Consider the following 27650-nt stretch of genomic DNA (forward strand, 5'->3'; position numbering starts at 1 on the left):
GGGTACTCCTAAGGCTTAGGAGGAGCCACACTCAAGGGGCCAAAGAGCCGCATGTGGCTCGCGAGCCGCAGTTTGCCAACCACGGGCCTAGTTCAATGTGACCTTTCCCATGAAGCCTTTCCCTCCCCCAACATTAGGGGTACATGCTCCCTCCATAGAGGTTCTTTGACATATACCACTTTCCCCTTGTTTTATATCAATGTATGAAAAATCTTAAGACCATGAAACCTTGAAAACCCAAAGGAATGAATGCGCTCAATAAAGACCCAAGGATGTGTCCACTGGGGTTATGGGCACCATGCCAGGAAAAGGAGAGACTGGCTGGGTGGGCCACTTTTCCCTTTTAAGTCACATTAAGTAATTATTTGGCTTGCTTGTAGGGTTGGGCCTACTATCTTTACTCTCTCTCCAGATGGATGGGAATTGCTTTATGAGGATGGTTTCCACGTCTGGTTTATTTTTATTTCACCACCTGTGCCTAGCACAATGCCTCTCCCTCCCTCCAGTGGGTAAGTGAATGAATGAACTGAGTTAATAGCAAACAGCAACATTGGTTTTCTTGGGACTCTACCCTGATGTAAGAGGTTTCAGAGGCCTGGCCCTAGGAACATCTCACATACTCAGAATTTGATTCCATGAAAGGAGTAAAAAACACCTCCACTCTCATCCCTAAGAAGAGAGAAAAACAGACTGCTGTTTTGATGGCCCCTCTTCAGCTCCGTGCCTAGAACATGCCAGCGCTGGTGTTGGATCTCAGGGAGCCAGCATGGCCAACCAGCTGCAAAGGCCATGACTGCTTGTTTTGTGGGTGAATAGAGGGATTGAGGGTGAGCTTGTTCTTCTGTTTTTTTTTTTTTAATATGTATTTTTTATTAATTTTAGAGAGAGAAAGGGAGAGGGAGAGAGAGATAGAAACATCAATGATGAGAGAGAATCGTTGATCAGCTGCCTCCTGCACACCCATCACTGAGGACTGAGCCCACAACTCAGACATGTGCCCTGACTAGGAATTGAACCCTGACCTCCTGGTTCATAGGTCAACACTCAACCACTGACCACACCGGCCGGGCTGTTCTTGTTTTTTTTTTAAAAATACCTACAGGACTTAAAACTCCTTCAACCTGCAGAGTCCTCTAGGAACTACATTTATTTTGGATGGTTTTTGTGGCACCCTTTCTATTTCATACGAGCTCTGGTTGTTTGTGAAGCCTGCGTCCCCTTCCTTTACTTCTCTCTCTTACTCTATGTGCCTTAAAAAGTCATCTGGAGCCTGGAGGTGTGGCTGAGCGTTGACCTATGAACCAGGGGGCCACTAATTCTGGGTCAGGGTACATGCTTGGTTTGCGGGCTTGATCCCCGGTAAGAGGCATGCAGGAGGCAGCCAATCAATGATTCTTTCTCATCATTGATGTTTTTCTCTCTCTCTCTTTCCCTTCCTCTCTGAGAAAAAGAAAAAAAATATACACACATTATATAAATGAAATCTAATGCACAATTTAACTTTCTATTTTTTCTATTTTCAAAATTTTAATTAGGTAATACCAAATAAAGTGAATAGACAATAGCAAAAGAAAGCACCTTATTGTTTTAATGGTGCAAAAGAAAGAAATACAACATAAACTTATCCAGATTTAAAATAGTTGTGTTGTGAGTAAATGCCATTTAAAAACATTTTTCAATAGAAAAAATGATTTGTAAATCAGTTTATAGAAGATTTAAAAAATCAATGTCTAATAAAAATATGGAATATTTCATGAATTTGTGTGTCAATCTTGCACAGTGGTCATGATAATATTTTTTTAAAGCATTTTTTAAATCCTCATCTGAGGATATGTTCATTGATTTTTAGAGTGAGGGGAAAGGAGAGAGAGAGAGAGAAGAAACATCGATTGGTTGCCTCCCATGTGTGCCCCTACTGGGGATTGAACCTAAAACCTAGGTATGTACCCTGATTGGGAATTTAACCCACAAACTTTTGGTGTATGGGACAACGCTCCACCCAACTCAGCCACCTGGCCAGGCAAGTCCATGATAATCTTCTCTGTATTGTTCTAATTGTAGTATAAGTGCTGGTGATGCAAGCATGACGATTTCATTTTCTGATGTGTCATTTTATTCAAATCCCCTACATCTTTTATGTCAACAGGAAAGTATTAAATATATTTATAAAAAAATTTATCAGATATTGAGCGTTTGGACACTTGACATGTATTACATCATTCAATCCTGGAAAGAGTCACATGAAGTAGATTCTATGATTTATTGCCATTTTTCTTTTTCTTTTATTTTTAAAAATTCTTTATTGTTTAAAGTATTACATATGTCTCCTTTTTCCCCTATTGACCTCTCCCTGGCCACCCCCACCCTCAGCAAATGCCCTCACCCACCTTGTGTCTGTGTCCATTGGTTATGCTTATATGCCTGCATCCAAGTCCTTTGATTGATCTCTTACACGCCCCCCCACCTCCCACCTTCCCTCTGAAGTTTGATGACTGTTCGATGCTTCTCTGTCTCTGGATTTATTTCTGTTCATTAGTTTATGTTGTTCATTATACTCCACAAATGAGTGAGGTCATGTGATATTTATCTTTCTCCCACTGGCTTATTTCACTTAGCATAATGCTCCCCAGTTCCATCTATGCTATTGCAAATGGTAAGAGTTCTTTTCTTTTTTATAGCAGTGTAGTATTCCATTGTGTAAATGTACCACAGTTTTCTAACCCACTCATCTGCTGATGGGCACTTAGGCTGTTTCCAAATCTTAGCTATGGTGAATTGTGCTGCTATGAGCATAGGGGTGCATATGTCCTTTTATTGCCATTTTTTGGATGAGGAAACATTCAAGTTGCTAAGTAAACCTGCCCAAGATTACACAGTTGGCAAGTGGGGGACTCAGGACACTTTTAACCATATGTAGCACTTCCTTGCAAAATTAATGCAAAATTTGACATTCTCCAAAATGGTTCAAATTCCCTGTCTCCTTTTGAGAGGTGCACACTAAGCCCCTCACAAAGTGATTGAGTGTTGACCTATGAACCAGGAGGTCACAGTTTGATTCCTGGTCAGAGCGCATGCCTGGCTCCTAGGGGCATGCAGGAGGCAGCCAATCAATGATTCTCTCTCATCATTGATGTTTCTATCTCTCTCCTTCTCCCTTCCTCTCCGAAAATATATATATTTTTTAAAGCAAGGCTATCCTACTTATAAAAATCTTGTTTTCAAGTCATTATTTTCTCAATTCAATCATTATAAAATGTAACAAATGATTAAGTTCTGGATTAAAATTTCTCAAAGTGAAGACAGCTCTGGCCTGCCATTTTCAAGTGTGCCAGGTAGTGACAAATCATGCTGGTTTCTGCCTCTGGGCCTTAACACAATAAGTGATTATACAGGCTTAGGGTATATATTTTTGCTTTAATATGTAATATAAATGTATTCCCCCTCTCCTATTTAATCGTTAGCCTTGTTCAGAGCAGGCTACATTTTCTGCTTCCTTTATCAAGGCTGCACATATTAAAATACACTGTTGTCTTCCACTATGAATTGCTGTGATTTTGATATCTCAAAGAGGCTGGTGGGAGTTCTGACTGATACTTCAACCTCATACTTCTTGCGTCAGAATACAGTGCTTGCATTTTAATGTTTTCAAGGCACATCCCAGGCAAAGTACTAACTTTTGAACTAACCCCTTGAAAATTTAATAAGAAAAGGATTTTTTTCCCCCAAACTTGAATCTTAGAAAAGAGGATAACTTTTCAAACTGCAAGGTGCTGTACAAAGCAATCCATAGAAGTTGACTCTGCTATTAACTAGGTTTCAGAATGAAGGGGTTAAAATGGCCAAGTCTTACAAACATACTGAATTCAGCCCTGTTCTGTTTATTTGTAACTCTAATAGTGTATGAGTTGAATTCTGAAAGTTTTGGAACTTAAAAAAAAAAAAAAGAGTTTTAGTTTTATTCATTGCCTGGAGAGGAGCTCTGAGAAAGGAAGTGAGAGGGCACAGCTTTGAAGAACTGGCAATTTGGCCTCTCCTCTTCCCCCTTTCCTCCCCTCCCCCACGATCTTAGCTATTTGACCTGATTCAACAACTTTGGGATGGTAGCCAGACTTCTGTATGCTGACGAGGCCTCCTCTAATTCGGGATTTAGTGCGATTTCACCCACCTCGAGCTTCCCGACTGGCCCGCGGAAGACCGGCTTCACAGCAATCTCCCAATTTTGTCCGGGGTTCGCCAGCGAGGAGTTCACACAGACCCTGAGCACCTCCAGGCACATCAGATTACTCATTAGCGAACCCTTTTCACCTTCTGTCTAAGAGTGAAAGGAGACGTCAGAATCGCGAGTGCTGCTCGCCCGAAGAGGTTCTGCCCGCCCCCAGGTCCTTAAACCTGCCCTGCACCCAAGCCAGGTCTGAGAGCCAGGTCCCACTCGCCTCCCCAGGCGCCCGGAATCTGATCACTGCAGCAGCTCCTGGTGTGTGTGTGTGTGTGTGTGTGTGTGTGTGTGTGTGTGTGTGTAGAACAGAAGAGGTGGTGGTGGGGAGCCGCGCGGGGTGACCACCGCTCATTACATAACCACAGCCCGGCTGCCAGAGGGAGCCTCCGGGCCTGACATTGAGACTTTCCAGGAGGGAGGGGAGTTGCTGTCCTGGAATCGCCAGGAACAGCGGCGGCAGTTCCAAGAAACCGAGAGAGGAAGGTGCCTGAGATAAAGAAAGCACTTCGGGAATGAGGATGTCAAAAAGCCGCGGGACCCAGAGCAGTAGCAAACGGCTGGGCACGTGGAGTAATTTGTCAGATGGAGCGGCAACCTTCCAACTTTTGCACGGGGAACAAGGGATTTGCCCATTGGGGGATTAAAAACGTAATAGAAAAGCCAAAAACTAATGAATGGAGTTCAATGGTTTGTTGAAAATACATAAATATTTCTGTCCGGAAGCGCGAACTCTATGCAGTTGCCTAGAAAGTAGAAACTCAAACCAAACTAGAATACTCTCCCGTGCGTCTCCACTTTCCTCAATCCGAAAGAGCAGCTCGCGCGGTACTGCCCCTTTAAGACCTGCTCGCTCTCGGGCTCTACAAAAGGGAGTGACCTCTGGGCTTTGACAGCTCCCCTAATAACTACCACCGTTCAGGCTCCGCCCACCTGGCGACCAGTGGCGCCGATTGGCCAGCGGGCCGGTATCCCGTGCTCTGATTGGCTCCTCGCTTCCCCTGAGCGAACCTTTAGAACTCTGAGACAGACAATATTCTGTTACATTGTAGCAAAATGGCGACTGTCATTCACAACCCCCTGAAAGCGTAAGTAAGACTAAAAAATGTACATATTCCGCGTGGTTTCAATATGAAAAAAAAGGCGCCTTCTGCGAGCGGAGCGCTGCCAATGCACTGCACTCGCAGGCGCCTGCAGCCGCTGCGGGGTTTCCCTCTTTTCTTTCAGCTCTTACTTCTTCATCTTTTTCCCCCCAACACGCAGAAATGTCAGGAGATGCAATTAACAAGAAGAAAATTGTTACATTTCTGTTCTGCTTAATTGGCGCAGGGAGAGAGCGAAGGGATACCGGCGGGGAGCCCGGCGCTGGAGCGCTCTGCAGCTAGGGGGTCGCGGGCAGCTCCGGGACAACACGGTCCCCCGAGTGCCCGGCCTCGCGGGGCGGCGAGCGCGGCGCGGGGGGCGGCCTCGCGGGGGACGGGCGCGGGGCAGGGGACGCCCGGGTGCACTTGGCTGAGCTCCGCACCTCCGGAGCCCGGGTCCCCGCCCGGCGACTCAGTCCGCCCGGGCGAGCGGACCGCGGCTGCTCGGAGTTTGCAGGGAGCTCTCCGCCTTCCGATCGCTGGCGGAGAGTTTGTGTAAACCTCCCGGAGTTGGGAGGACCGCAGGGGGGCAGCGGGTCCCGGGAGCCCTGGGGCCCAGGTGGTTGCTCGGAGCTTTCCTGCCGGGGCAGCCCCCGGAGCGTGACGGCGCTCCGGGCGGTCGCCGGTATGTCTCTCTGTGTGTGTGTGTTTGTGGGTGAACGGGCTGTAGTAAATTAAAGACTCGGCTTAACTTGGCGTGGATTTGGAAGCCAGAGAAGCTGCAGGTCTCAAGAATGGTTGCTCACGCTCTCGCTTCCTCCGGGTGAAAAGCCGAGGCGGGCGGAGAGGCAGCGTTTGCTCTCGGCCGGAGCCAGGGGCAGGTGCCTCTGGCCGCCGGGAGACTTTGAGCGGACGCCCAGATCCGGGACGGAGGGGGCGGGCTGCACGAGGACACGCGGGGGCCAGTCCCCGCGCCCGACAGCCAATTCCTGCCTGCCTTCCTCCGCCTTTTCATCCTGGCTTCCTTCCTTCCTTCCAGTCGGTGGAACTGCTAAGCCGCCAAGTCCGCTCGCGATCGCGGAGCCGGAGGTGGCTTCGGGAAACGAGCGTCGCTCTAAAAGGGGTGCTATTGGCAGTGATGTTGGCAGAAGGGAGCTCCCCCCGGATCACCGCGCGACGTGGGTGGGGGTCCGCGCGGGGAGAATCGGGGCTTCCCAGCTGTCCTGGAAGCGGCGGTCGAGGGGAGAGGGAAGTGCGGGTGTGTGTGTGTGTGTGTGTGTGTGTGTGTGTGTGTGTGTGTGTGTGTGGTGTGTGTGTGTGTGGGGGGGGTTCGTGCCGAATCCTCGCGGGTGCGTGGCGGACACCCACCCAGATACTTTCAGCTCCGCGCAACGGCGTCCGCACCCCTATAGCTCCTCTTGGAGTGAAATCCAGGTTCGCACCCGGGGGTGGGGTCGGGGGTGGCGGCGGCAGTGGGATTCCTATTGCGAAGGAACGCTCGGGGAGAATGAAACGCGTTTGTACCAGCTCATCTCCCAGCTGCAATAGGGAAAAGGGGTAAGAATGTCCCAGGTCTTGGAGTTTTACATATATACGTACACATGTTAAAGCTGCTGTTAAGAGGTCTTTTGAACCTGAGGCTGATCAGAGAGCAGCGGCTCCCGGCATCCGTCCTGGCTGCGGAGCGCTGATACACTGCACTTGAACGCCACAGCCTCTCTACCCAAGAAAGAAAATGTTTTATGGCAGAACAAATGGGCGTAACTTCGCCGCATCCTCTCTCTCTCCCCGCGGCTCGCGCTGGCCACGCCGCTGATGCTGTGAGTTTTTACCGAGCCTTTGGCTGATTTGCAGTTTAGCCGAAATCACATAGTCAGGTCGATGCCTCCGGGTCAATTCAAGCTAGAGGAATCTCACATGGGCGCCGGGTTTGTTGCCTTTCGGGGAAGCGGTACCCTGGTTACCCTGGAGCCGGTGGACGCGCGGGCGGGCGCGAAGTCTCCACGCTCCAGGGTTGCGCTGCTCGCTCCAGGTTTTTGTTTATGTTTTTTCCTTTTGGACCGCAGAAGGGTACGTGTTCCGGGGAGGGTGTCTGTGTAGGGTTAGAGGTGGGGGGAGGGATAGAAAAGCGGTCTGGTTAGTGGAATTAGTTATGAATTTTTATACTCGAACTTTATAATTAGAAACAGTTGCAATGGGATGCATTTGTAGTTCCGAGTCGCCGTACACGCCTACACTAGCATACACGCAACACTCCTGCCGGCTTCTAGGTGGGAGTTGAGTGGTCCTTTGTAATTAGCTGCTCCTTTTTGTACCCCAGCCCCTTTCCCTGGGGGTGAGAGGGTGTAAACAATACCCCCGGCCAGCCGAGCCGCCTGCAGGAGCTTTTAACCTCCCAAGGCGGGAGCAGGCACGTTGTTTTTGGGAGACGTACACCATCTGCCTTTATTTTTTTAAACAACTTGTTTAATAAAGCGCCTTATTTTTCATTTGTTTTTAAAAGTTGCTGATCGGGAGACAATACACACGTGAATAAATTATGCATGGACTAAATTAGAACAAAGCGGGGAGGCTCATCAAGCCAAAAGGCTGCATGGATGATGGTGCTGGGAGGAAGGGGGTGGGGGTGGGAGGAGGATGGTTTGGAGACCTGTTTTCTTCCTCATGTGTCCCTCCTGACAATGAAACGTAGCTGAATGACATTAGCATTTTCTCTGTGTGCTTTTGAGCCTCTCTCCCCTAAGGAAAAAAAAAAAAAAAAAAAAGCCAGACACCACTGCCGCCCCCTACAGAAACTGGTCAGGTCACACAAAGGTTTCTTCTAGGATTGGGGGGGTAAAGTGGTGGTAGATAAAGTTCTGGGAATAAATGAGATCAGGTTTCATGCCACACCTCGGTAGGGCTCTACCTGCCCTGAGTATTGGACATTTTCCCTTATACTTGCTTTCTCCATGTGGGACAGTCAGTAATTCCGTAGCTCAGGTGGCTGGATGGCACAATCCGAATCTCACTGCTTTGGGGTCTTCCTTAGGAGCCCCAGCCCCTGGAGCCACGTCTCCTCTCCGCAGTTTGGCTTTCTTCCTGCCTGCCTTTGATCACCCCTCAACCCCCTTTCTTATTCCTCCTCCTTGTACTCTTCACCCCCCTTCTCTCTGAAGCTGACAGCCTGGCTTCTCTTTCTGTTGTTGCCGTTAACATCTTATTACTGCCCAACAGGGTGTTAGAGGCAGAAACAGGAGCTGCCCGGACTGATCAGATCACAAAGGGGACTCGGCAGGTGGCCACATAACCAGGCAGTCACATCTGGACAAATAGAATTTAAAAGCATAGATGGACATGTATAAAGTGTAAATGGGTATTACACGTTATTTAATTTAGCAGCTACATTGTCTGAGCCTAGATGTGTGAGTCACCCCCATTTATTTCACCTACAAGCAAGATAAGGACCATGCAGTGAAGTAATTACACATGTAGGTAACATAAATATGAATTGGATAAAGGTCTGTGTGTAAATCAGTCACGTTACATATTGTGTTCTGGTTGATATCTGCATGCCTAGGAAACATAATATTTTTAAATATAAATTCTAATCTTACTTGCTGTTCTAGTTCAGGTAAACCACCCTTCCCAAATCTGCTATCAACACGAAACAACTTACTTTTATTAAGTTATCATGACTCTGGATTGTATGCACTTAACTGGGAATGTCTGCCACCTTCTGCCAGACTTGATTATGCACATATGAATCTATTATTATAACTGCCTGCTTAGAAAAGAATAACTGTTATTATTATTTAATTATTCTTTGTAAACCAACAGGGCTTTACCTCAAGTAACTATTTGTTTATAGAGAATGAGAGCAGTAAACTAATTTCTCATGCTTATAATTGTGATCATACAAAATTGTACTAAAACTTTATTTTTGCTAGGATTTTCACTTGCTTAGAGTTATTTATTTTTATCTCTGTTTATTTATTAAGGACACAGCTCTGGGAGAATTAGATATACTTACATAGCCAAGGTCAGACAGCAGGTCATGTGTATAGATGGACCTCAAATCTTCATCTCTATACATTCTAATGTATAGATCTGGATACAGTGCATTCTAATCTGAAGTGGTTTTGTGCCTGGGAAAGTTGTGTCATTGTCAGCCACTTAGAAGCCAGACTTTGCTCTTGCTGTGGCAGGTTAGATACCAGAGACAGGGGTGAGGGGGGACGCATTCCTGGTTCTAATCTCCTCTTAGCTCTTTCTGAATGAGAGGAAGAGGGAACATTGAGGTTGGGACTTTGTGAGTTTGCAGCCTTTTGTGGACATTTTAGCCCCTTATGAAAAAGGACCCTCAGACATTTTAAACCAACAGATGCCTAAGAACCACCTTCTCCATCTGCTTCTGGTTGCCACTGGCAGGGCGGAAAGCGCCTGAATTCTCCAAGCTTCATTAGCGCACATTATTTTTCAGTGGGAAGAATGTCTGGTTTGGATGAGATACCCATAAAGGAGACTAATTTCTGCCAGAACCCAAGTGGAGGCATGGTCTCAGGGTAAACCTCTGAAAGTAGCCCAGCCTGCAGACCACCTGGGAGCCACCCAGAGATCACAGTGGAATGCAGCTGCTCAGATCCATCAGGTGGGCTGAAATTCAGGGGCAACTTCATTGGAGACTTACTTATCTTCCTGTCTTTTTGGAATTATGCAGATATCTGGAATTTGGAATACATCTGAGAAAGACCATAATATCTAAAACTGTTTCAGAGCCATCTGCTCAGACAATGCAATAAAGAAAGATGTCGCAGGCAGCATGGTTTGTTTTGAGCTGGCACCAGAAAAAGAAAGGAAACTGAGTCTGATGTTTCTGTTTTCAGTGCAGCCACACTGACTGTAGTGGTGGTGGGGGCTGGGTCATATAAAGGCAGCAGAGTCCAGGCCTGTTTTTTATCCCAGCCTCTTGGGAAGTACCTTGTAGTTTTTTTCTGAGTGTACTGAAAGTCACTAGAAGACAGAAATGTAGCCTACTGTGGCAAGCCCCTGGCCAAGGAAATGCCACAGCAGCTGAAAATGGTTTTTGCCCAGGCAGGTTTCCCTTGATGGGCCTATGTAAAAGCATGACCCTAGTTTTAAGTAGTCTTTAAGTTTGTGGGTATTTAACAAGGAAAGATACAGAATTGCCTGGGCCTGGGGTGGGGATAGGTGAGTGGATAAAAACCATTGTGTGTTCTGGAACTCTGAAAAGATGATTAACACCAAGAGAGTGATATTATGACCCAATGTAAGTTCCCAAGTTGTCTTTGGTTGGGTGAGTGACTGGGGAGAGATGAGGTGTTGTGTTTTTGTAATTTGTTTTTCTTATTGGTCCGGTTACTCGTGTTTCACAGTCTGTCAAACCATATGGATGAACGGAGCTAGCATCGTAAAACTGTCACCAAAGGAAGGTTTTTGAAGCCTGTGATTTGCATCAGAGTTTTAAAAGCAGTGGTTGGGAGGTGCTGGGGTGGGGGTGGGGAGGGGCAGACTGTTTAGAATTTCTAGATAGAGTGTTTTCGAATAGATGTGTGGGGGGGTTAGGCTCAGAGCTTCTAATAATGGCGTTCGAAGAGCTGACCTTGAGTCCTCCACCACCCAGGCCTCAGTTCAACAAGGGGAACAAGGGTGGCACAAACTAATCCTTCCTTTGCCACCCTCTTCACCATCCCTGAATCCAGAAACTGTGGTCATCTCAGGCTGCTGGGAAATGAACGAGGTTTTTTCGTTGTTGTTACTCGCTTCGAAAATCTGCTGTTTTTATTAACTGTAGTTGGAAGCTCCACCAGAAAAGGTTTTCCAGTCCCCAAACTTATCTCAAGTGCCATCAGTGTGACCCTGTCTCAAGCTCTGACCCTCTTCCACATAATAACTGCAAAAAACCAGCCATTTCTGACCAATGGCTAGTCTTTTGCAGTTTTATTTATTTATTTTATTTTAGTTTTGGTTAATCCTCACCGGAGGATATTTTTCCATTGATTTTTAGAGAGAGTGGAAGAGAGAGGGAAAGACAGAGAGAAACTTTGATGTGAGAGAAATACATTGATTGGTTGCCTCCTGCTCGTACCCTGACCAGGCCTGGCCCGGGGCCGGGGAGGAGCCTGCAACCAAGGTAGGTGCCCTTGACCGGAATCGAGCCTGGGACCCTTTGGTCCACAGGCTGATGCTCTATCCACTGAGCTAAACCGGCTAGGGCTTTTGCAGTTATGATGATTTCAGAGTAATGGAGGAGAAAAAGCTCTGGGAGAGGAGGCCTTGAGTTCCGCTCCAAGCCCTACCATCACCTAGCTGTGTGGTCTTATACACAGAACTTCTCTGAGCTGCATATTCCTTGTCTTTAAGATGAAGGTTCTACACCTTGATTGCCCAAATTCCTTTCAAGTCAAAAACTTTGTGGCTCTTACTATGATCAATTAGGACAGGGAGAAGATGGGGACCAGAGTTCAAATTCTTCCTTGTTTTAAAAGTGTGACGCATGGTGGTTAGAGCAGTGGTTCTCAACCTTCCTAATGCCGCGACCCTTTAATACAGTTCCTTATGTTGTGGTGACCCCCAATTTCATTGTTACAAATTGAACATAATAAAAGCATAGTGATTAATCACAAAAACAATATGTAATTATATATGTGTTTTCCGATGGTCTTAGGTGACCCCTGTGAAAGGGTCGTTCGACCCCCAAAGGGGTCACAACCCACAGGGTCATGGGTTCAATTCCTGGTTGAGGGCACATACCTCGATTTACTTCAATGGGTGAGGATTAAAAGTGTGGCTCTAAAGTGTTGTTAAGATGGGGATTCCTCTGTAATTTCATCTTCTCTGGTCCAGTCTTGCCACACTGTGCTACCACCTGGAGTTCTAATCGAGATGGAACTTCCTCTCCCTTCTCAGGACCTAAGGCTGAGGACCAGGTGGTGGTCCATTTAGAACATGGGCTTTTCTTCTGATTTTCTCTCTTGAACACTTTCCTTCTCATTATCACCCCAACCAGAGAATGGAAAGAGGAAAGAGGAGTGGGAAGACTAATGGACTTATTTTGCTTTATATAAGCACTCAGATAAAGTTTTGGTTGTGAAATTACTGAGAATATCTGCCTTTTTCTCACTCTTTTCTTTAAATGTGGGGAGGGAGAAGGGAACCAAGCAAAAGTTTTTCTCCTGGATTTCATTTATCCACATCTCCCTGGATCTGCCCTCTCCTCCACCATGGCAGCCATCCCAAGTAACATGGAAATAGAGTGCTTATTTTACTTCTATTTGGGCAGCCTCAGATACCTGGCTGTTCAGTGAGCTGAAGTAGGTGGACCTGTACTGGTGTCTCACTGAGCTTTCTCTAGTGTACCCTGTATTACTGCTGAGGAAATGGAGGTGCCCAGCAGACCCATCACTGAGACTGGCTGTACCTTGGTGGGTATTGGCAGTATCTTGATTGGAATTCACTGCCTCTCCTTCAGTGATATACCTCCAGAACATCCCAGATTCCTCTGGAGTCACTATTATTAGGCTTTCCTTTGGTTGAAACCTCCCTTGGCGATTTTCTCTACGCCTAAAAAAGGAAGAGGGGGTTGCAAACCCATCACAGAATTTACAGAAGCCTAAATTGTAAGACTTAGGCAGATAGCAGACAGAGGTAGCTTTTCTTTTCTTTTTTTAAACTTATTTTTATTGATTTCAGAGAGGAAGGGAGAGAGAGAGATAGAAACATCAATGATGAGAGAGAATCATTGATTGCTGCCTCCTGCACCCCCCATTAGGGATCAGACCCGCAACCCAGGCATGTGCCCTTAACCAGGACCAAACCTGGGGCTCTTCAGTCTGTAGGCTGATGCTCTATCGGATAGAGTCTATCCACTGAGCCAAATTGGCTAGGGCCAGAGGTAGCTTCTTAATTTTTGTGGTAATTGTGGTAGAATATATATGACATATAATTTAATATTGATAACATGTAAATGTACCATTTTAACCATTTTAAGTGTATAATTCAGTGGCATTAACTACATTCATAATGTTGTGCAGCCTTTAATACTGTGCATTTCCAAAACTTTATTTTATCAATTCCAAATAGCCCCTCCCACCTTGTAGTCCCTGGTAACCACCATTCCATTTTATATATTTACTAGGGGCCCGGTGCACGAAATTCGTGCACTGGGTGTGTGTGTGTGTGTGTGTGGGGAGTGTCCCTCAGCCCAGCCTGCCCCCTCTCACATACGGGGAGCCCTCAGGCGTTGACCCCCAGACCCCTCCGATTGCTGGCTCTGCCCCTTGCCCAGGCCTGATGCCTCGGCCAGAGGCGTCGACCCACATCACACTCCGATTGCCTGATCGGCCCCTTGCCCAGGCCTGACGCCTCCGCCAGAGGTGTCAGGCTTGGACAGGGGACCCCCATCTCCCCCCGATCACTGGCTCTGGCCCCCGCCCAGGCCTGAGGCCTCTGGCCCAGGAATCATGCCTGGGCAGGGGACCCCCATCTCCCTCTGATCACTTGCTCCACCCCCCGCCCAAGCCTGATGCCTCTGACCCAGGCTTCAGGCCTGGGCAAGGGGACCATCATATCCCCCCAATCCCCGGCTCCGCCCCCTGCCCAGGCCTGACGCCTCGGTCAGAGGAGTTGACCCTCATCACCCTCCGATCACCAATCACCGGATCGGCCCCTTGACCAGGCCTGAGGCCTCGGGCAGAGGTGTCAGGCCTGGGCAGGGGACCCCCAGCTCCCCGCGGTTGCAGGCTCCGCCCCTGCCCAGGCCTAACGCCTCTGGCTGAGGTGTCTGGCTCGGGCAGCGGGGACCTGCAGCTGCAGTGGCCCCGTGATCGTGGGCTCCGCTTTAGGCCCAGGCAAGGGACCCCTAGCTCCCGGGAATGCCAGCTTCGACCGTGCCCAGCTCCCATCGCTGGCTCCACCCCTACTTCCTGCTATCACTGGCCAGGGCGGCAAAGACGCCTGATTCTCCGATTATGGCTGGGGGGCAGGGCAAAGGCGGCCCTGGGGCCGCCTTTGCCCTGCCCCCCAGCTCTTAGCTCCCCCCTGGGTTTCCGATCACTGTCAGTGGCAGGGGGCTTCTTCCTGCTTTCCCTTTCGCCTCCCTGCATTGTGCCTACATATGCAAATTAACCGCCATCTTGTTGGCAGTTAACTGCCAATCTTAGTTGGCAGTTAATCTGCATATAGCCCTGATTAGCCAATGAAAAGGGTATCGTCGTACGCCAATTACCATTTTTCTCTTTTATTAGTGTAGTTGGATTTGCCTATTCTAAGCATCTCATATAAGCAGAATCATACAATATTTGCCCTTTTGTGACTGGTTGATTTCACTTACATAGTGTTCTCAAAGTTCATCTATGTTCTAGAATGTGTCAGGATTTTCTTCCTTTTTATGGCTGAAAAGATGAGTAAAGAGTTGTTAGTTGAGCCTAACTGGTTTGGCTCAGTGGATAGAGTATATAATTTTGCTTACTCATTCATCCAATGATGGACATGGGTTGTTTTCACCTTTTGGCTATCGTAAATAATGTAGCTATGAACATGGGTAGATAAGTAGCTTTCAATTCTTTTGGGTATATGCCTAGATCCCCTTCATTTTTAGACTCTTTAAAATGTACAGGCAACCACACATCATAAATATAAAGAAAAATCCTATCTAATAAAAGGGAAACATGGTAATTGGCGTACAACTACTACCCTTCCCATTGGCTAATTAGGGCAATATGCAAATTAATTGCCAGCCAAGATGGCGGCTGGCAGCCAGGCAGCTTGAAACTAACATGAGGCTTGCTTGCTTCAGTGACAGAGGACTCCAACGTTCCCCGCCTGCCACTGCAGGCCTCTGAGCTGCAACTCTAAGCAACTATGTAACAAATATAGAAGCTAAACAAAACCCCGGGCTTCAGCCAGCAGAATCGCAACATTGTAAGCAAAGGCCAGAAACTTACATTCAGCAGCGGAGGCCTAAGAGCTGGAGCCAAGCCTCAAAGCTAAAGCTGGCCCAGAATAAAAAAAAGAAAAAAAAGAAAAAAAGGAGCGGTTGGGAGCTCCAGTCACCCCCAGCCTGAAAACAGCCCTCAGCCCCTCACCCAGTCTGGCCAGGCACCCCAGTGGGGACCCCCACCCTGAAGGGTGTGTGACCAGCTGCAAACAGCCATCATCCCCTCACCCAGGCTGGCCAGGCACCCCAGTGGGGACCCCCACCCTGATCCAGGACACCCTTTAGGGCAAACCAGCCAGCACCCACCTGTGCACCAGGCCTCTACCCTATATAGTAAAAGGGTAATATGCCCCCCAGCACTGGGATCAGCGGAGCCGCGAGGCCTCCCAGCACCGGGATCAGCGTGACAGGGGGCAGTGCCCAAACCCCCTGATTACCCTGCGGCTCTGTTTGTGACAGGGGGTGGGGCCACACCCTCCCTATCCACCCTGCTCTGTTTGTGACAGGGGAAGGCACCCCAACCCCCTGATCAGTCCTGCTCTGTGCCTGATAGGGGGGAGCTCCCCAACCCCCTGATCACCCTGCAGCTCTGTTTGTGACAGGGTGCGGCGCCCCAACCCCCCCTCCCCCCCACGGGCCCTGCTCTGTGTGTGATGGGGTAGAGCCATAACCTCCCCATCGGCCCTGCCCTGAGTGTGAGAGTGGCGGCGCTCCAACCCCCTGATGGGCCCTGCTCTGTGCGTGACAGGGGGTGGCGCCGCAACCTCCCCATCGACCCTGCCTTGAGTGTGACAGGGGACGGTGCCCCAACCCCCCAATCGGCCCTACCCTGAGCGTGACTGAGGGTGGCATCACAACCTCCCGATCCGCCCTGCTCTGTGCATGACAGTGGGCGGTGCCCCAACTCCCCAATCGGCCCTGCTCTGAGCCCGACCAGGGGCTGCACCAAGGGATTGGGCCTGCCCTCTGCCACCCGGGAGCAGGCCTAAGCCAGCAGGGCGTTATCTCCCGAGGGGTCCCAGACTGCGAGAGGGCACAGGCCGGGCTGAGGGGAACCCCCCCCCCCCCCCGAGTGCACAAATTTTTGTGCACCGGGCCTCTAATACTATTGCAAAATTCAACCAATTTATTCCCCCATCCCTGTAGGAATATTATTATTTTGGGGGTTGAATGCCCTAGAAACCCAGAGACTCACTCCTCTCATCCCTAGCCACAAAGATTGCCTTCCCCTTGTCCCCTTCCCTTCCCTTCCCTAAGGGCAGGGACTCTGTGAGGGTCAGGGTTTGGGTTTGGGGAGGCTCTAGGTCACAGTGGTTCTCAACCTGTGGGTCGCGACCCCCGAAAATACTGCATATCAGATATTTACATTGCGATTCATAACAGTAGCAAAATTACAGTTATGAAGTAGCAACGAAAATAATTTTATGGTTGGGTGTCACCACAGCATGAAGAACTGTATTAAAGGGTTGCGGCATTAGGAAGGTTGAGAACCACTGCTAGGAGCTGAGCAGAGTTACCTAGTGAGTCTTGGGGTGAAGGTCTCCTAGGCAGAGAGGTTTCATCTGGTGACAGGGAGTTGAGGGAGCATCTGGAATGACAGGACAGCTTGAAAGCCAAGAGTTAGTAAATCAGGCCTGTCTTTTTATACAGCGAAAAGAGCTTGAGTCTCCTTTCTTCTCCCTTTCCCTACAACCAGCCTTGCTTACCCTCCAAGGGGCCCGAATGAAATAATGGATGTGAAAACATTTCAGAAGGTGTAAAGAACAAATGGGAGGTGTTACTAGAACGACAGTTTCCTGTAGCTGACTGAGAGTCAACAATACCTCATATACGAAACATTATTTTAATATATTAAAACTAAAATAAGTGAAAGGAATCTGCTATTACACATCGTGTGCAATCATTGTTTCTCAGGAAATGCAAAGCCTTACTCACCCAGCTGTGTGTAAATAGACCTGGGATTGCACTGGGATTTTCCCATTGTCTGGGCTTGAAATAGGTGAGAATATGAGCTCAAGGGAAGCCCTGGTTTCATTTCCCATTGGCTGCCCTGAAACGAGTCCACCTTCAAATCAGGGGAAACAGAAGCCGGAGGGCACAGGCAGCCCTTTCCTGGAACTTGGGCTTGATCACCGTCCAGACTCCTCCTTCTATCAAGAGGACTCCAGGGAGGGGGAAGGGCTGAGGAGCTTGAATCTGCTCGTGAACAAGGAGGGCGTGCTTTGACATAGTAGACCAGCGACGAGAATTGATTCTTTTTTTAAAATATATTTTATTTTTTTATTTATTTTTATTTTTTAAAATATATTTTATTGATTTTTTACAGACAGGAAGGGAGAGGGATAGAGAGTTAGAAACATCGATGAGCGAGAAACATCGATCAGCTGCCTCCTGCACGCCCCCTACTGGGGATATGCCCGCAGCCAAGGTACATGCCCTTGGTCGGAATCGAACCTGGGACCCTTGAGTCCGCAGGCCGACACTAGCCACTGAGCCAAACCGCCTAGGGCTAAATATATTTTATTGATTTTTTACAGAGAGAAAGGGAGAGGGATAGAGAGTTAGAAACATCGATGAGAGAGAAACATCGATCAGCTGCCTCCTGCACACTCCCTACTGAGTATGTGCCCACAACCAAGGTACATGCCCTTGACCAGAATTGAACCTGGGACCCTTGAGTCCACAGGCCGACACTCGACTGAGCCAAACTGGTTAGGACAAGAATTGATTCTTTATACAAAGTAATTATGGAGAGCATCGTGGTGGTGGTGGTGATGGTGGTCACATCTCAGAATTAGACTTAGATCTTGGTTGCTAGCCTTGGAAATGCTTCAGATTCAAGCTTGCTGCAAAACGACAATATTCTTTTACTTTGTAAAGCACATTAAGTGAAAATGTCATCTGGACTCCCATTCTCCTCAACTAACAACTCTTTTTTTAAAAAAAAATATATTTTTATTGATTTCAGAGAGGAAGGGAGAGGGAGAGAGAGAGATAGAAACATCAATGATGAGAGAGAATTATTGATTGGCTGCCTCCTCAAGCCCCCCATTGGGGATCAAGCCCCCAGCATGTGCCCTTGACTGGAATCGAACCGGGGCCCTTCAGTCTGCGGGCCAATACTCTATCCACTGAGCCAAACCAGCGAGGCTCAACTAACAACTCTTTACTCATCTTTGTTTGCTGCCCGTTGAGCTCTAGGAGAATTGTCCCACCTCCTTTGGACCTTTGTCAGCCTGTCCCGGCCGACACTGCCGGCCGGCCTGCCCCTTAGCACCAGCAGCCAGGCAGCCTTCCTTCCTGCCAGGAGCTTCCACTCCAAGGAGGCGCCTAGCGTCTGATTCTCCTCCCAGACCTGTGCTCTTTGGCAGGGCAGAGTGAGTGCCTGTACACCAGGGCCTGACTCCTCCAGGCTTCTAGGGAAACCACTGTCACTTGGGGGGGGGAGTGGGGGTGGGGAGGGGAGGCAGTGTGGTGCTGGGGATGGGGGAGGGCGGGGTGGATGGGGTAGTGGGAGTGGAGAGAATATATTCTCTCCTGCTAATTATTTTCCCTGAGGACTTAGCCAATGCAGAACCATCTATTATCGTGGGAGCGCTCTATGGTGGTTCTGCCTGTGATGAATGCTAAGTGGAAACAAGCAAGAAAAATTAACAGGCGGCTGCTTCTGTCCACCTAATTAAAATGCATATCCAAATGCATAATTCCTTATGTTTCCCCATGCACACACTCCCCTTCCCATCCCAATTCTATGGAGGAGAAAAAACACTTTCCCCCAGCCATTTCTCTTGATTATATTTCCATCAAGGAAGAACTGGAGAGGGTTCCCTTAGAATAGAGAAGTGCTGTTCTCGTAACATTTCTAAAATTGCTGGGTTTTTATTTAGACTGAGCCCGAAATGCTAAACTGTTTTGTTTTGTTTAAAATAAAAAATAAAAACTTTATCTGATTGCAAAAAAGGGGGGAGGAGAAAGGGAATAAAGAAAGAAAGGGGGAAAAATAGAAAGCAAGCAAGAAAAAAAAAGTTCCCACCATTTCTGCTGACCTTTTAGTTTTGTGCTCAAAGTCTGGCTTGGATCGGCAATGAGAATTTTGAAGGTCTTTCCCATCTCTTCCTCTCCATTTCTTCTCTGAACTTTGCACTATTTCCTCCAGCCCCCAGAACAAACATGACCCAGGGTTGTGTAGAGAGATTGGAGAAGATGCATCTACCTGTGCCCATCAGGTGGAGAGAGAGAAATAAAGCCCCAGAGCCTCTGAACTGGGGAGGAGATCAGAGATGCAGGCTTCATGGTCCCAAGTATGTTTTGAATCAAACAAACAATACCTCTCCATCCTTATCTCCCTCCCTCTTTGTTCATTGATTATTTTTGCTCCCTAAGAAAAACAACTTTATTTGGTGTCATCAAATATTTAATAAAACTGGAAACTTGAGTCACTGTTTTCAATTCAACGTGACTGCCATCTCTGTGGCAGCCTTTCTCGCCCTCTGCCCCCCTCCCTTGTCCCCCCCCAAAAGCCCCTTGACTGCCCTCCACAGCCGCCCCAGCTGTTGATTTATCTGGGCCGGCTGGCTCAGCAGTGCATGGAGATTGCTTTTAATTAACTCTCTTCATTTTTCCCAATCTTCAGGGAGCAGCAGCCCTTTAATGATTTTAATATTTTATCTGGATTTATATCGTCTTATTTGTTGTTGTTTGACTTCTGCATTTGCTCCTCCTGCCTCTCTTCCAGACTGATATATTTATTTGCCCCTTCCCCTGGCCCCCAGGACCTTTCTGGAGAGGAGATGATGGGTTCTGAAGAGGGCCCCGCCTTCCCAAGCGTAGTGCGTTCTGCCCTCTGCACCGGGAGAGGCGATTAGAATCTTTGTTTTAGGATCCCAGTCTCACCTCACTCAGCTGAAGGAGTTCCTAAGCTTTTCATTAAAAAGAAAATTCTGAATTTTAGCCCAGCCAGTGTGGCTCCGTGTTTGAGTATCGACCTATGAACCAGGAGGTCATGGTTCCATTCTGGTCAGGGCACATGCCCAGGTTGCAGGCTCAATTCCCAGTGTGTGTGTGTGTGTGGGGGGGGGGGGGGGTGCAGGAGGCAGCTGATCGATCACTGATTCTCTCTCTTCATTGCTGTTTCTATATCTCTCTCTGAAATCAATAAAAATATATTTTTTAAAATCTAAATGCTAGAAAGTGAGGTCTCTTTGCCTCTTTTGTTTGCTGTCTCTTCGAGGGAGTGAGCTGCCCTGGAGACCTGGATAAAAACTTCTTCCTGGGTTCCCCGTTAGCTGTGGTTTGAGGTCTGTCATCTTGCCAATACCCGCTCCCCCCAGTTCCATGGAACTGCTGCAGGATGATGACTTTAGGGCAGGGCTGGATGTCGGTGCAGTCAAGTCTTTGTGCCACTTTATGCATCTTTAGATGTGGCTGGCATCCGCTCAGCAACTGCTTGAAAAGTAGTTGTATCTCTTCCGTCTAAAAGAAGCACCAGTTGCCTTCTGTATTCAAGGCTGCCTTCTCTTTGAACCCTCAGTTCCCTGTCCCTGGTCCCTGTGCCTACTCCCCAGTGTGGGAAAACACACCACCATTCATCCATACACCTTCCCGGCTCAGCCATCCTCATTTTTGGCTGCAAAGTCTGCTCCTTCCCCCACCACTCCCCAAGAGTCCTGGCGGGCAGACCTGCGTGGGGGCTAGTTTTCAGAACCAGCTTGTCCACCAAGTGCCCCTTTGGCCTCTCCGTTTGGTGGTGTGTCTTTAGGGTCACCTGTTGCTAGGCAACTGCCAACTAAAGTTTGAGCCTGATCTGAGGATTGCAGTGAATTGCCCTGGTGACTTGTATCCACGTTTAGGGACTTGGCCTTGCGATCCTGGCCCTGGGAACAGGAGGGTGAGAAGGCCTTCTTCCATGTGCCTTTATGGAAAGAGGTGTTGGTTTTTCAAGACTAGCTTAGCTCCTGGCACATAGTCAGGACACACATGTTTGTTTTGGTGATAAAAATGGTGATTTCCCCCCATCTCCTTGCACTCACCGCTTTAGTTCTGAAAACCTAGGACGTGTCTGGTACTAAGCTCCATGTGGATAAAGAGATGGAAAACCATGGCTTCTACACCACAGTTGTGTTTAGGTTACCAGGTGTCCTTCTGAGTGTGTCTTCTTCTCTTTTCCTTGGCAAGTGCAGGCCCTTTTGAGAATCCTATGCAAGTTTTGGACCAGCTCCCCAGAGAAAATGCACATAGGTGTGAACATCTGCATATGGTTTTATGGGGGTCACAGCCCATCAGTGGATGCCCTAGGGGTCCATGGGCTCCAGGTTAAGAAGCTCAGAATGAGAGATTCGAGTAAACTGGTTATCCTGAAAGCCTACTTCTGTGTCCCTGCTCAGAGAGAGGGAGACCCTCCACCTCCCCACAGTCTCACCAACTACTTGTGGCTCCTCCAGCCCCACCCTGTCCCAGATCCGATGGCCTGATATCTGCCTGCTCATCTTCCAGATGCTTCAAAACCTCCTCTGCCCAGGGAGGCCCTGGCCGAACCTTGGGCCACATTGGCCTCACTGCCCTTGTCCCCATTGTCCCAGCATAGTCTTCTCTCTTGGCCACTGAGATACTTAGCTCTGTTTAGTTAGAATGTAAGGCCCTGGAAGGCTGGGACGGTGGCTGCCTGTACCTGCTTAACCTTAGGATCTAGCACACGTTTAATAAATATGTGTGAAATTACTGAGCAAATGAAGCCAGCAGACAGAAGCACGGCTCTTCCCGCCTAATTTGTTTCTAGCCCTTTAGAGTTTCTCTTCCTCTCCCTTGACTTCAGGAGTTTGGAAAAGGCTGCAGAATTCCTTCCCCCAAATTCTTTCGTTTCAGAAGTGGGGACACAGGCACAAGCTTGGCCTTACCTGCATGAGCATGTTCGGCTGTGATGAATGTCAGCATCACTTACTCTAGCCCCTAGTTTGTTGATCACTTCATCCTTGCAGGTCAGAACACCATGGCTTTCCCTCCTTTGGTCTTGGGAGGGAAAGGCAAGTCTTTCTGCTTTGTTCTCTTTCAGGGACTAAGTAGCTGAGAGCTTGTGAATAGCTACCTTGATAAATTGACCCCATTTTTATTGAGTGCCTACTATGGCTCAGCCTGTATTGGATTACCTTTAGCCTTATTTGTACCTTGAGGACTTTTATGAGTTTTAAGATGGAGGAAACCAGAAGGTGAGAATACTATAATGATTTAACCCATGGTTGGGATCTGGTGAGAATCTACTATGCATCCTACTGAGTTTTGGAGGTAACTATAGCCCAGTCACTGTTTTCAGATACATATTCTTTGAGACAATGCCTTTCATAGTACCAATGCCTAGATAGATATAACCCTTCCCGTGACTCAGTGTCCCAACCATGTTCAATGCAGATAAATTCACTTGAAGATGAAACAAGAAAGGATGTCCCAGGGATTATGTGAGAGTCTTTGGTTCTCATATCAAGAGAAAAATATCTATCATTGTAACTTTGCTGTGACCTCTAACCACTTTTCCACCCTCCTAATCCTTCACTGTTGGGGCTATTTGGAAGAGACCTGGTTCTGTGTCAGGAGGAAGGTGAAGACCGAGTTTGAGATGGGCTTCCCAAGTCAAGTTTTAATTCAGATCCTAGTCCACAAGATATCCTTCAATGCAGAAAGCCAGAGAAAATGGTGATTTCTCCCCATCTAGTCCACTAGATACCCTTCAATGCAGAAAGCCAGAGAAAATGCTGATGGTGCACGAAATATGGGCTGTAGTAGCAGAATTGTACAAAGACGTTTGTCAACTCAGAAAGGTCATACTGCACTAGGACTTATTCTTTTTTAAAAAAAGATTTTTAAATTGATTTTTAGAGAGAAAGGAAAGGAGAGAGAGAGAGAAAAAAACATAAATTTAGGAGCCAAACATGCATCAGTTGGTTGCCTCCTGCAAGCCCCCCTAGCAGGGATGGAGCCCACAACCCCGGGCATATACCTTGACCAGGAATTGAACTGGCAACCCTTCCATGCACAGGACAACACCCAACCAACTGAGCCACACCGGCCAGGGTAGCTCTTACCCTGGAAGGTCCTCTCCCTCAGCCCTTGTATGTGGCCCCTCAGCACAGAGGGCGCGCACATAGGGCCGTCCGGTTCCTGGTGCTCATTTCCTTTCTGGGCAGCCATCCCAGTATAACAGATACTTATACATATTCTGTCCTCATTTTATCTAATTACACACATCTCTGGGGATAGGGAACAGGTTTGGATCATTCAGTTTTAGGTCAGTTATGCACAGGGCAGTGAGGTGAACACTGATCTGTACAGTTCTGTGGAAGGTGGAAGGTTTCCACAGTTCCCTGATCCCAAGCACAGCAGGAGGCATTGTGTGCCATCTCAGGGGCCGGAGATTCCATGCTGAATGGGGGTGGCGTGGGGTGGGGAGGGATGGAGCTTGGCTGGTTCAAGAGTCTGAATATATGAACCTTTCTGAGACTGAGTTAGCTCTTACTATCCTTGGGGAAATCAGGTTATTTTATTCTCTGATGAAGTGTCCAAGTGAGAGGACCCAATAATACCGGTTTCTCTTCTGGTGATCATTTGTTCTTACCCGTTACCTGCCTGGAATGTGTTCGGGTTCCCGAGAAGGACAGAACAAAAGACGCTCTGACCGATGGAACAACCTTTATGATTGCCCAGTGTGGCCGGGAGTTCCGGTCTCCTTTGTGACCCAGATGAGCTGGTCTGGACAATGTCAAAGCGCTGCCATGTCCCCACTTTTCTCCAAGACCCAGAGCAGGCAGCCCTGGGCAGTCCAGCTTCCTGGCATGTCTCCTCCAGGCTCTATTGTAGCTTTTCAAATCCCCAGGAAGGAAAAGCCCGCTAGTTACTCTTTCATTTTCCCTGTGCTTTTTGCTTCTTATTTTATTTCTTGGCTCAGACCAAAGCTTCCCCGACATTCTCTGAGCCCTCAGAGAAGAATCATCCACTTAATGCTTAACATCAAGGTTTATACCTCCAGCCTCGGTTTCCTTCTGACCTCGTGTCCCTTCATCCATACCCCAGGACATCCTTCTCCTCCCCTCCCCCACACCCCGCAGCACACCTTGATTAAAAAGCACTGAAGGGACACAAAGGGAGAGAAGAATACGCCCCATTGTCCCCAGGAAGGCGCACTCCATCTTCTGAATGTGGGAGTGTGGAGAGGGGAAGGAGAAAAGGGCACACTTGTGCACAGCAAATGGGTGAGAAGAGGCCGTGAGAGCAGAGTAAGAGAAGAAGCGGGAGTGGGAGGTTACCAGGTGGGGTAACCTCAGTGAGCAGTCCAGTCCTGAGAGGGTCTGTGAAATAGACAGAAAGCGGGTCCCATGGTTTGGGATGTCAGAGAAGGTTTCGGGAAGGAGGCGGCCCTGAGCTGATGGTGGGAATGATGGTGGGAATGATGGTATGAATCTGGTCAGGCTCAGAGGAGCAATGGAGGGTAAGGATGGGGAAGTCCAGGTGTGAAAGATCTGGGAAGCATTTGAGTCATTCCTTAGAGAACCCCCTTCTTTCCTGGGGAAGGAAAGCCAGGTGGGTGGGACAGCAAGAGGATCTGTTGGGCTGGATTGGGGAGGGCGTGTCTGTGAACAGAAGGTAAAAATGGGAGAATAGCCTGGGGCCAAGTTGGTCTGAGTGGAGCCAATTCCTAGTAAGTACTGGAACGCCAAGGAGGCCAAAAGGGAGGCCCTGAGGGAGGTTGAGCTGGCAGCCTGTGTCCCGGCAGGGCGGGTTGTCCATCTCCAGAGGCTTCCTGTCACTCAGGTTCAACCGAATCCCGGTTGAACTGAAACCAGGACACCTCCCAGAGGGGCTGGGCACAGGGGGACACACTGGGGGAGCCTGTCCTGTCAGGTGCAGGACAGCCCTGCCCAGTGCATTTGCTAAGTAGGGCAGGATTGTGGGGTAATCCTAAATGGTGGATCTTAAAATGCCTTTCCTCTTTACCCCAGCGCGGTGGCTCAGTGATTGAGTGTAGACCTATGAACCAGGAGGTCACGGGTTGATTCCCAGTCAGGGCATATGCCCCTGGTTGCAGGAGGCAGCCAATCAGGGATTCTCATCATTGATGCTTCTCTCTCTCTCCTTCTCCCTTCCTCTCTGAAATCAATCAAGATATATTTAAAAACAAATAGAGAGAAATGTCTTTCCCCTTTTCAATGCTTTAAACGACAGCCACCACCACCACCCATAAATGGTATAAATAAAAATACAAATCCAGTCCAGGGAGGCAAACACATGCTGATCCTCACAGTGCAGTCAAACCTGGTGTCCTGAGAATGAGTGTCCCGGTTCAAAACGGGGGAGTAAGGCCGCAGGTCTCTAAGCCACGCGTCCTCTTGCCGGGATTGGTTGCTCTGAAGGTAGCGCTTCCCCGCTCCCACCCAGGCCCACAGGCACCCCTGTCACCCATTTAAGCTTCCCACCTACATGTTGCCTATTCTTCCCGCAGGAAGGCCGAGGGCCCAGGGAGCTACCCTCCAGCTCTCCCTTGGAGCCTTGCACTCTTTGAAAACTCAAACACTTTGTCCCAGCGAGTGTGGCAAGCAGTGGCTGTGTGGCCCATAGCCTGGGTGTTGGGGAGTCTGGGTTCAAATTCAAGCCCCATGACTGTGGGCAGGATTGCTAATTCCTCTGTTAGAGGGTTGTTGGAAGAATTAAATAAGTTAATATGTGTAAAGTGCTTAGAAGAGTTGGCACCTATTACCCTATAATAGATGCTCACAATGACCCCGTTTTTCCTTCTGTAAAATGCAGACATACTAGCTGATATTTTTCTCACATTGGCATTTTAAGAAAAATGAGATAAGTAGGAGAAGCTCTGATTTTCTTAGAAGAAAGAGGTTCTAGAGCTCGATGGTGTTATTAATTTTATTTTTTTACTCTTAGAACAAATGTGCTAGAAGAGACTTTGAGAAAGATTTGTCTACGGGACGCTTTGTCCAGCACTTCAGGTTATTGCTAGCTACTTAATCAGTGCTGACACTGGGCCCTTCTGAGAAAGAGCCAGAATTCACAGATGCAGAAACACAACACGTGGAGGTGAACTGAGTCTGTGTTGTGACTGGACTGGCTCACACTTCATTCCCTGTCGCCTCTTCCCGGGAGGAGGCGGGTGCTTCCTGCCGGGATGCGGACTGCCCTTTGCGCAGCCAGGAAAGGGCTTGGGAGTCCTTCAGACCAAGGTGGTGGGGGCCGAGAGTTGGTCTGACACACACACCATCATCAGGGTGGACGCCTTTTTTTTTTTCTTGGCGTAGTAACCTCTTTATTTACTTATTAATATAGTTTTATTGATTTCAGGAAGGAAGGGAGAGGGAGTGGGAGATAGAAGCATTAATGATGAGAGAGAATCATTGATCAGCTGCCTTCTGTGGGTCCCACACTGGGGATCAAGCTCTCAACCCCGGCATGTGCCCTGACCTGGAATCGAACCATGACCTCCTGGTTCATAGGTCAGTGCTCAACCACTGAGCCATGCTGGCCAGGGCGGGTGGACATCTTGTTCCTCCGCAGCCCTCCTGTCCTGACAAGTGTGTGTGTGTGTGTGTGTGTGTGTGTGTGTGTGTGTACACCTTCCCAGCGCACGCGTTTGGTAGGCAGTAACCTGTGCTTGACAAGCTGGCATTCCAAACCCCAGATCTTCCAAACACCAGACCCCTATGTTATTTTTAACTGTCCGGTTTTTCCATGTGGTGTAATTGATGGGACTCGATAGCCTAGTCAGAGAACCTAAACTTTGGCTTGTTTTGCATCCCTTGAATGGGCATATGTCTGACCAAGCAGAAAATGCCCTGTTTTCGGAATTGATTGTTCTAAATCTTCCCCCCCACCCCCACTCATCCCTGGGGAAAAGAAGCAAACACGCAGATAACCTGAGCTCGCCTGCTTCTGTGGCTGCAGATAGGAGGGAGGAAGATCGTTTCTGTCTGTGACCTTCTCCTCCCCCCTCTTTCTGAGTCCTGATAGTGAGGGACAAAGCTACGTTTTCAGAGAGATAACAGGGAGGGCATTGAGGAGGTTGGCACACAATCTTTTCTGGGCCTCTTTCTCAGCCCCCACATTCCCCAAGGGGTGAGTCACCTCCTCATTGTCCTCCGGGGACAGCCCTGGGCAGATGCTCTTATTTCAGAGAGACTGAGATCTGACGGTGTCCAGTGACCACCAACCTTGTGATAATCGAGAAGATTCTCAGTTGCCCATGTCCAGGAGAAAGTCATTTTCTTCATTCACGTCTCCCCAGACCACGGCTTACTTGGCATGCATCTTACATTAGTTGAGCGTGTACAATGGACCAGCGACTGTGTATACAGTGGATGTCCAATGGCAAGCAAAGCCAGCCTGGTCCCTATATTTGTGGAGCTTACAGTCCAGTTGGGGAGAGAGA

General features: G+C 48.4%; 1 protein-coding gene across 3 annotated transcripts in view; it reads left to right on the forward strand.

Annotated features, from left to right (window-relative positions):
- Positions 1–5207: 5207 nt before the first annotated feature.
- DPF3 (double PHD fingers 3) overlaps positions 5208–27650 on the forward strand; it is a 274154-nt gene continuing 251711 nt past the window's right edge. For all 3 annotated transcript variants that reach the window (XR_009452415.1, XR_009452412.1, XM_059691834.1), the window contains exon 1: positions 5208–5301. Coding sequence is in view for 1 of the 3 variants with exons in the window: in XM_059691834.1 (XP_059547817.1) it covers positions 5270–5301 (32 nt within the window). In the remaining 2 variants the exon portion in view is untranslated. The remainder of the gene's footprint in view (positions 5302–27650) is intronic.

This window comes from Myotis daubentonii, chromosome 1, assembly GCF_963259705.1.
Source record: "Myotis daubentonii chromosome 1, mMyoDau2.1, whole genome shotgun sequence".
NCBI lineage: Eukaryota > Metazoa > Chordata > Mammalia > Chiroptera > Vespertilionidae > Myotis > Myotis daubentonii.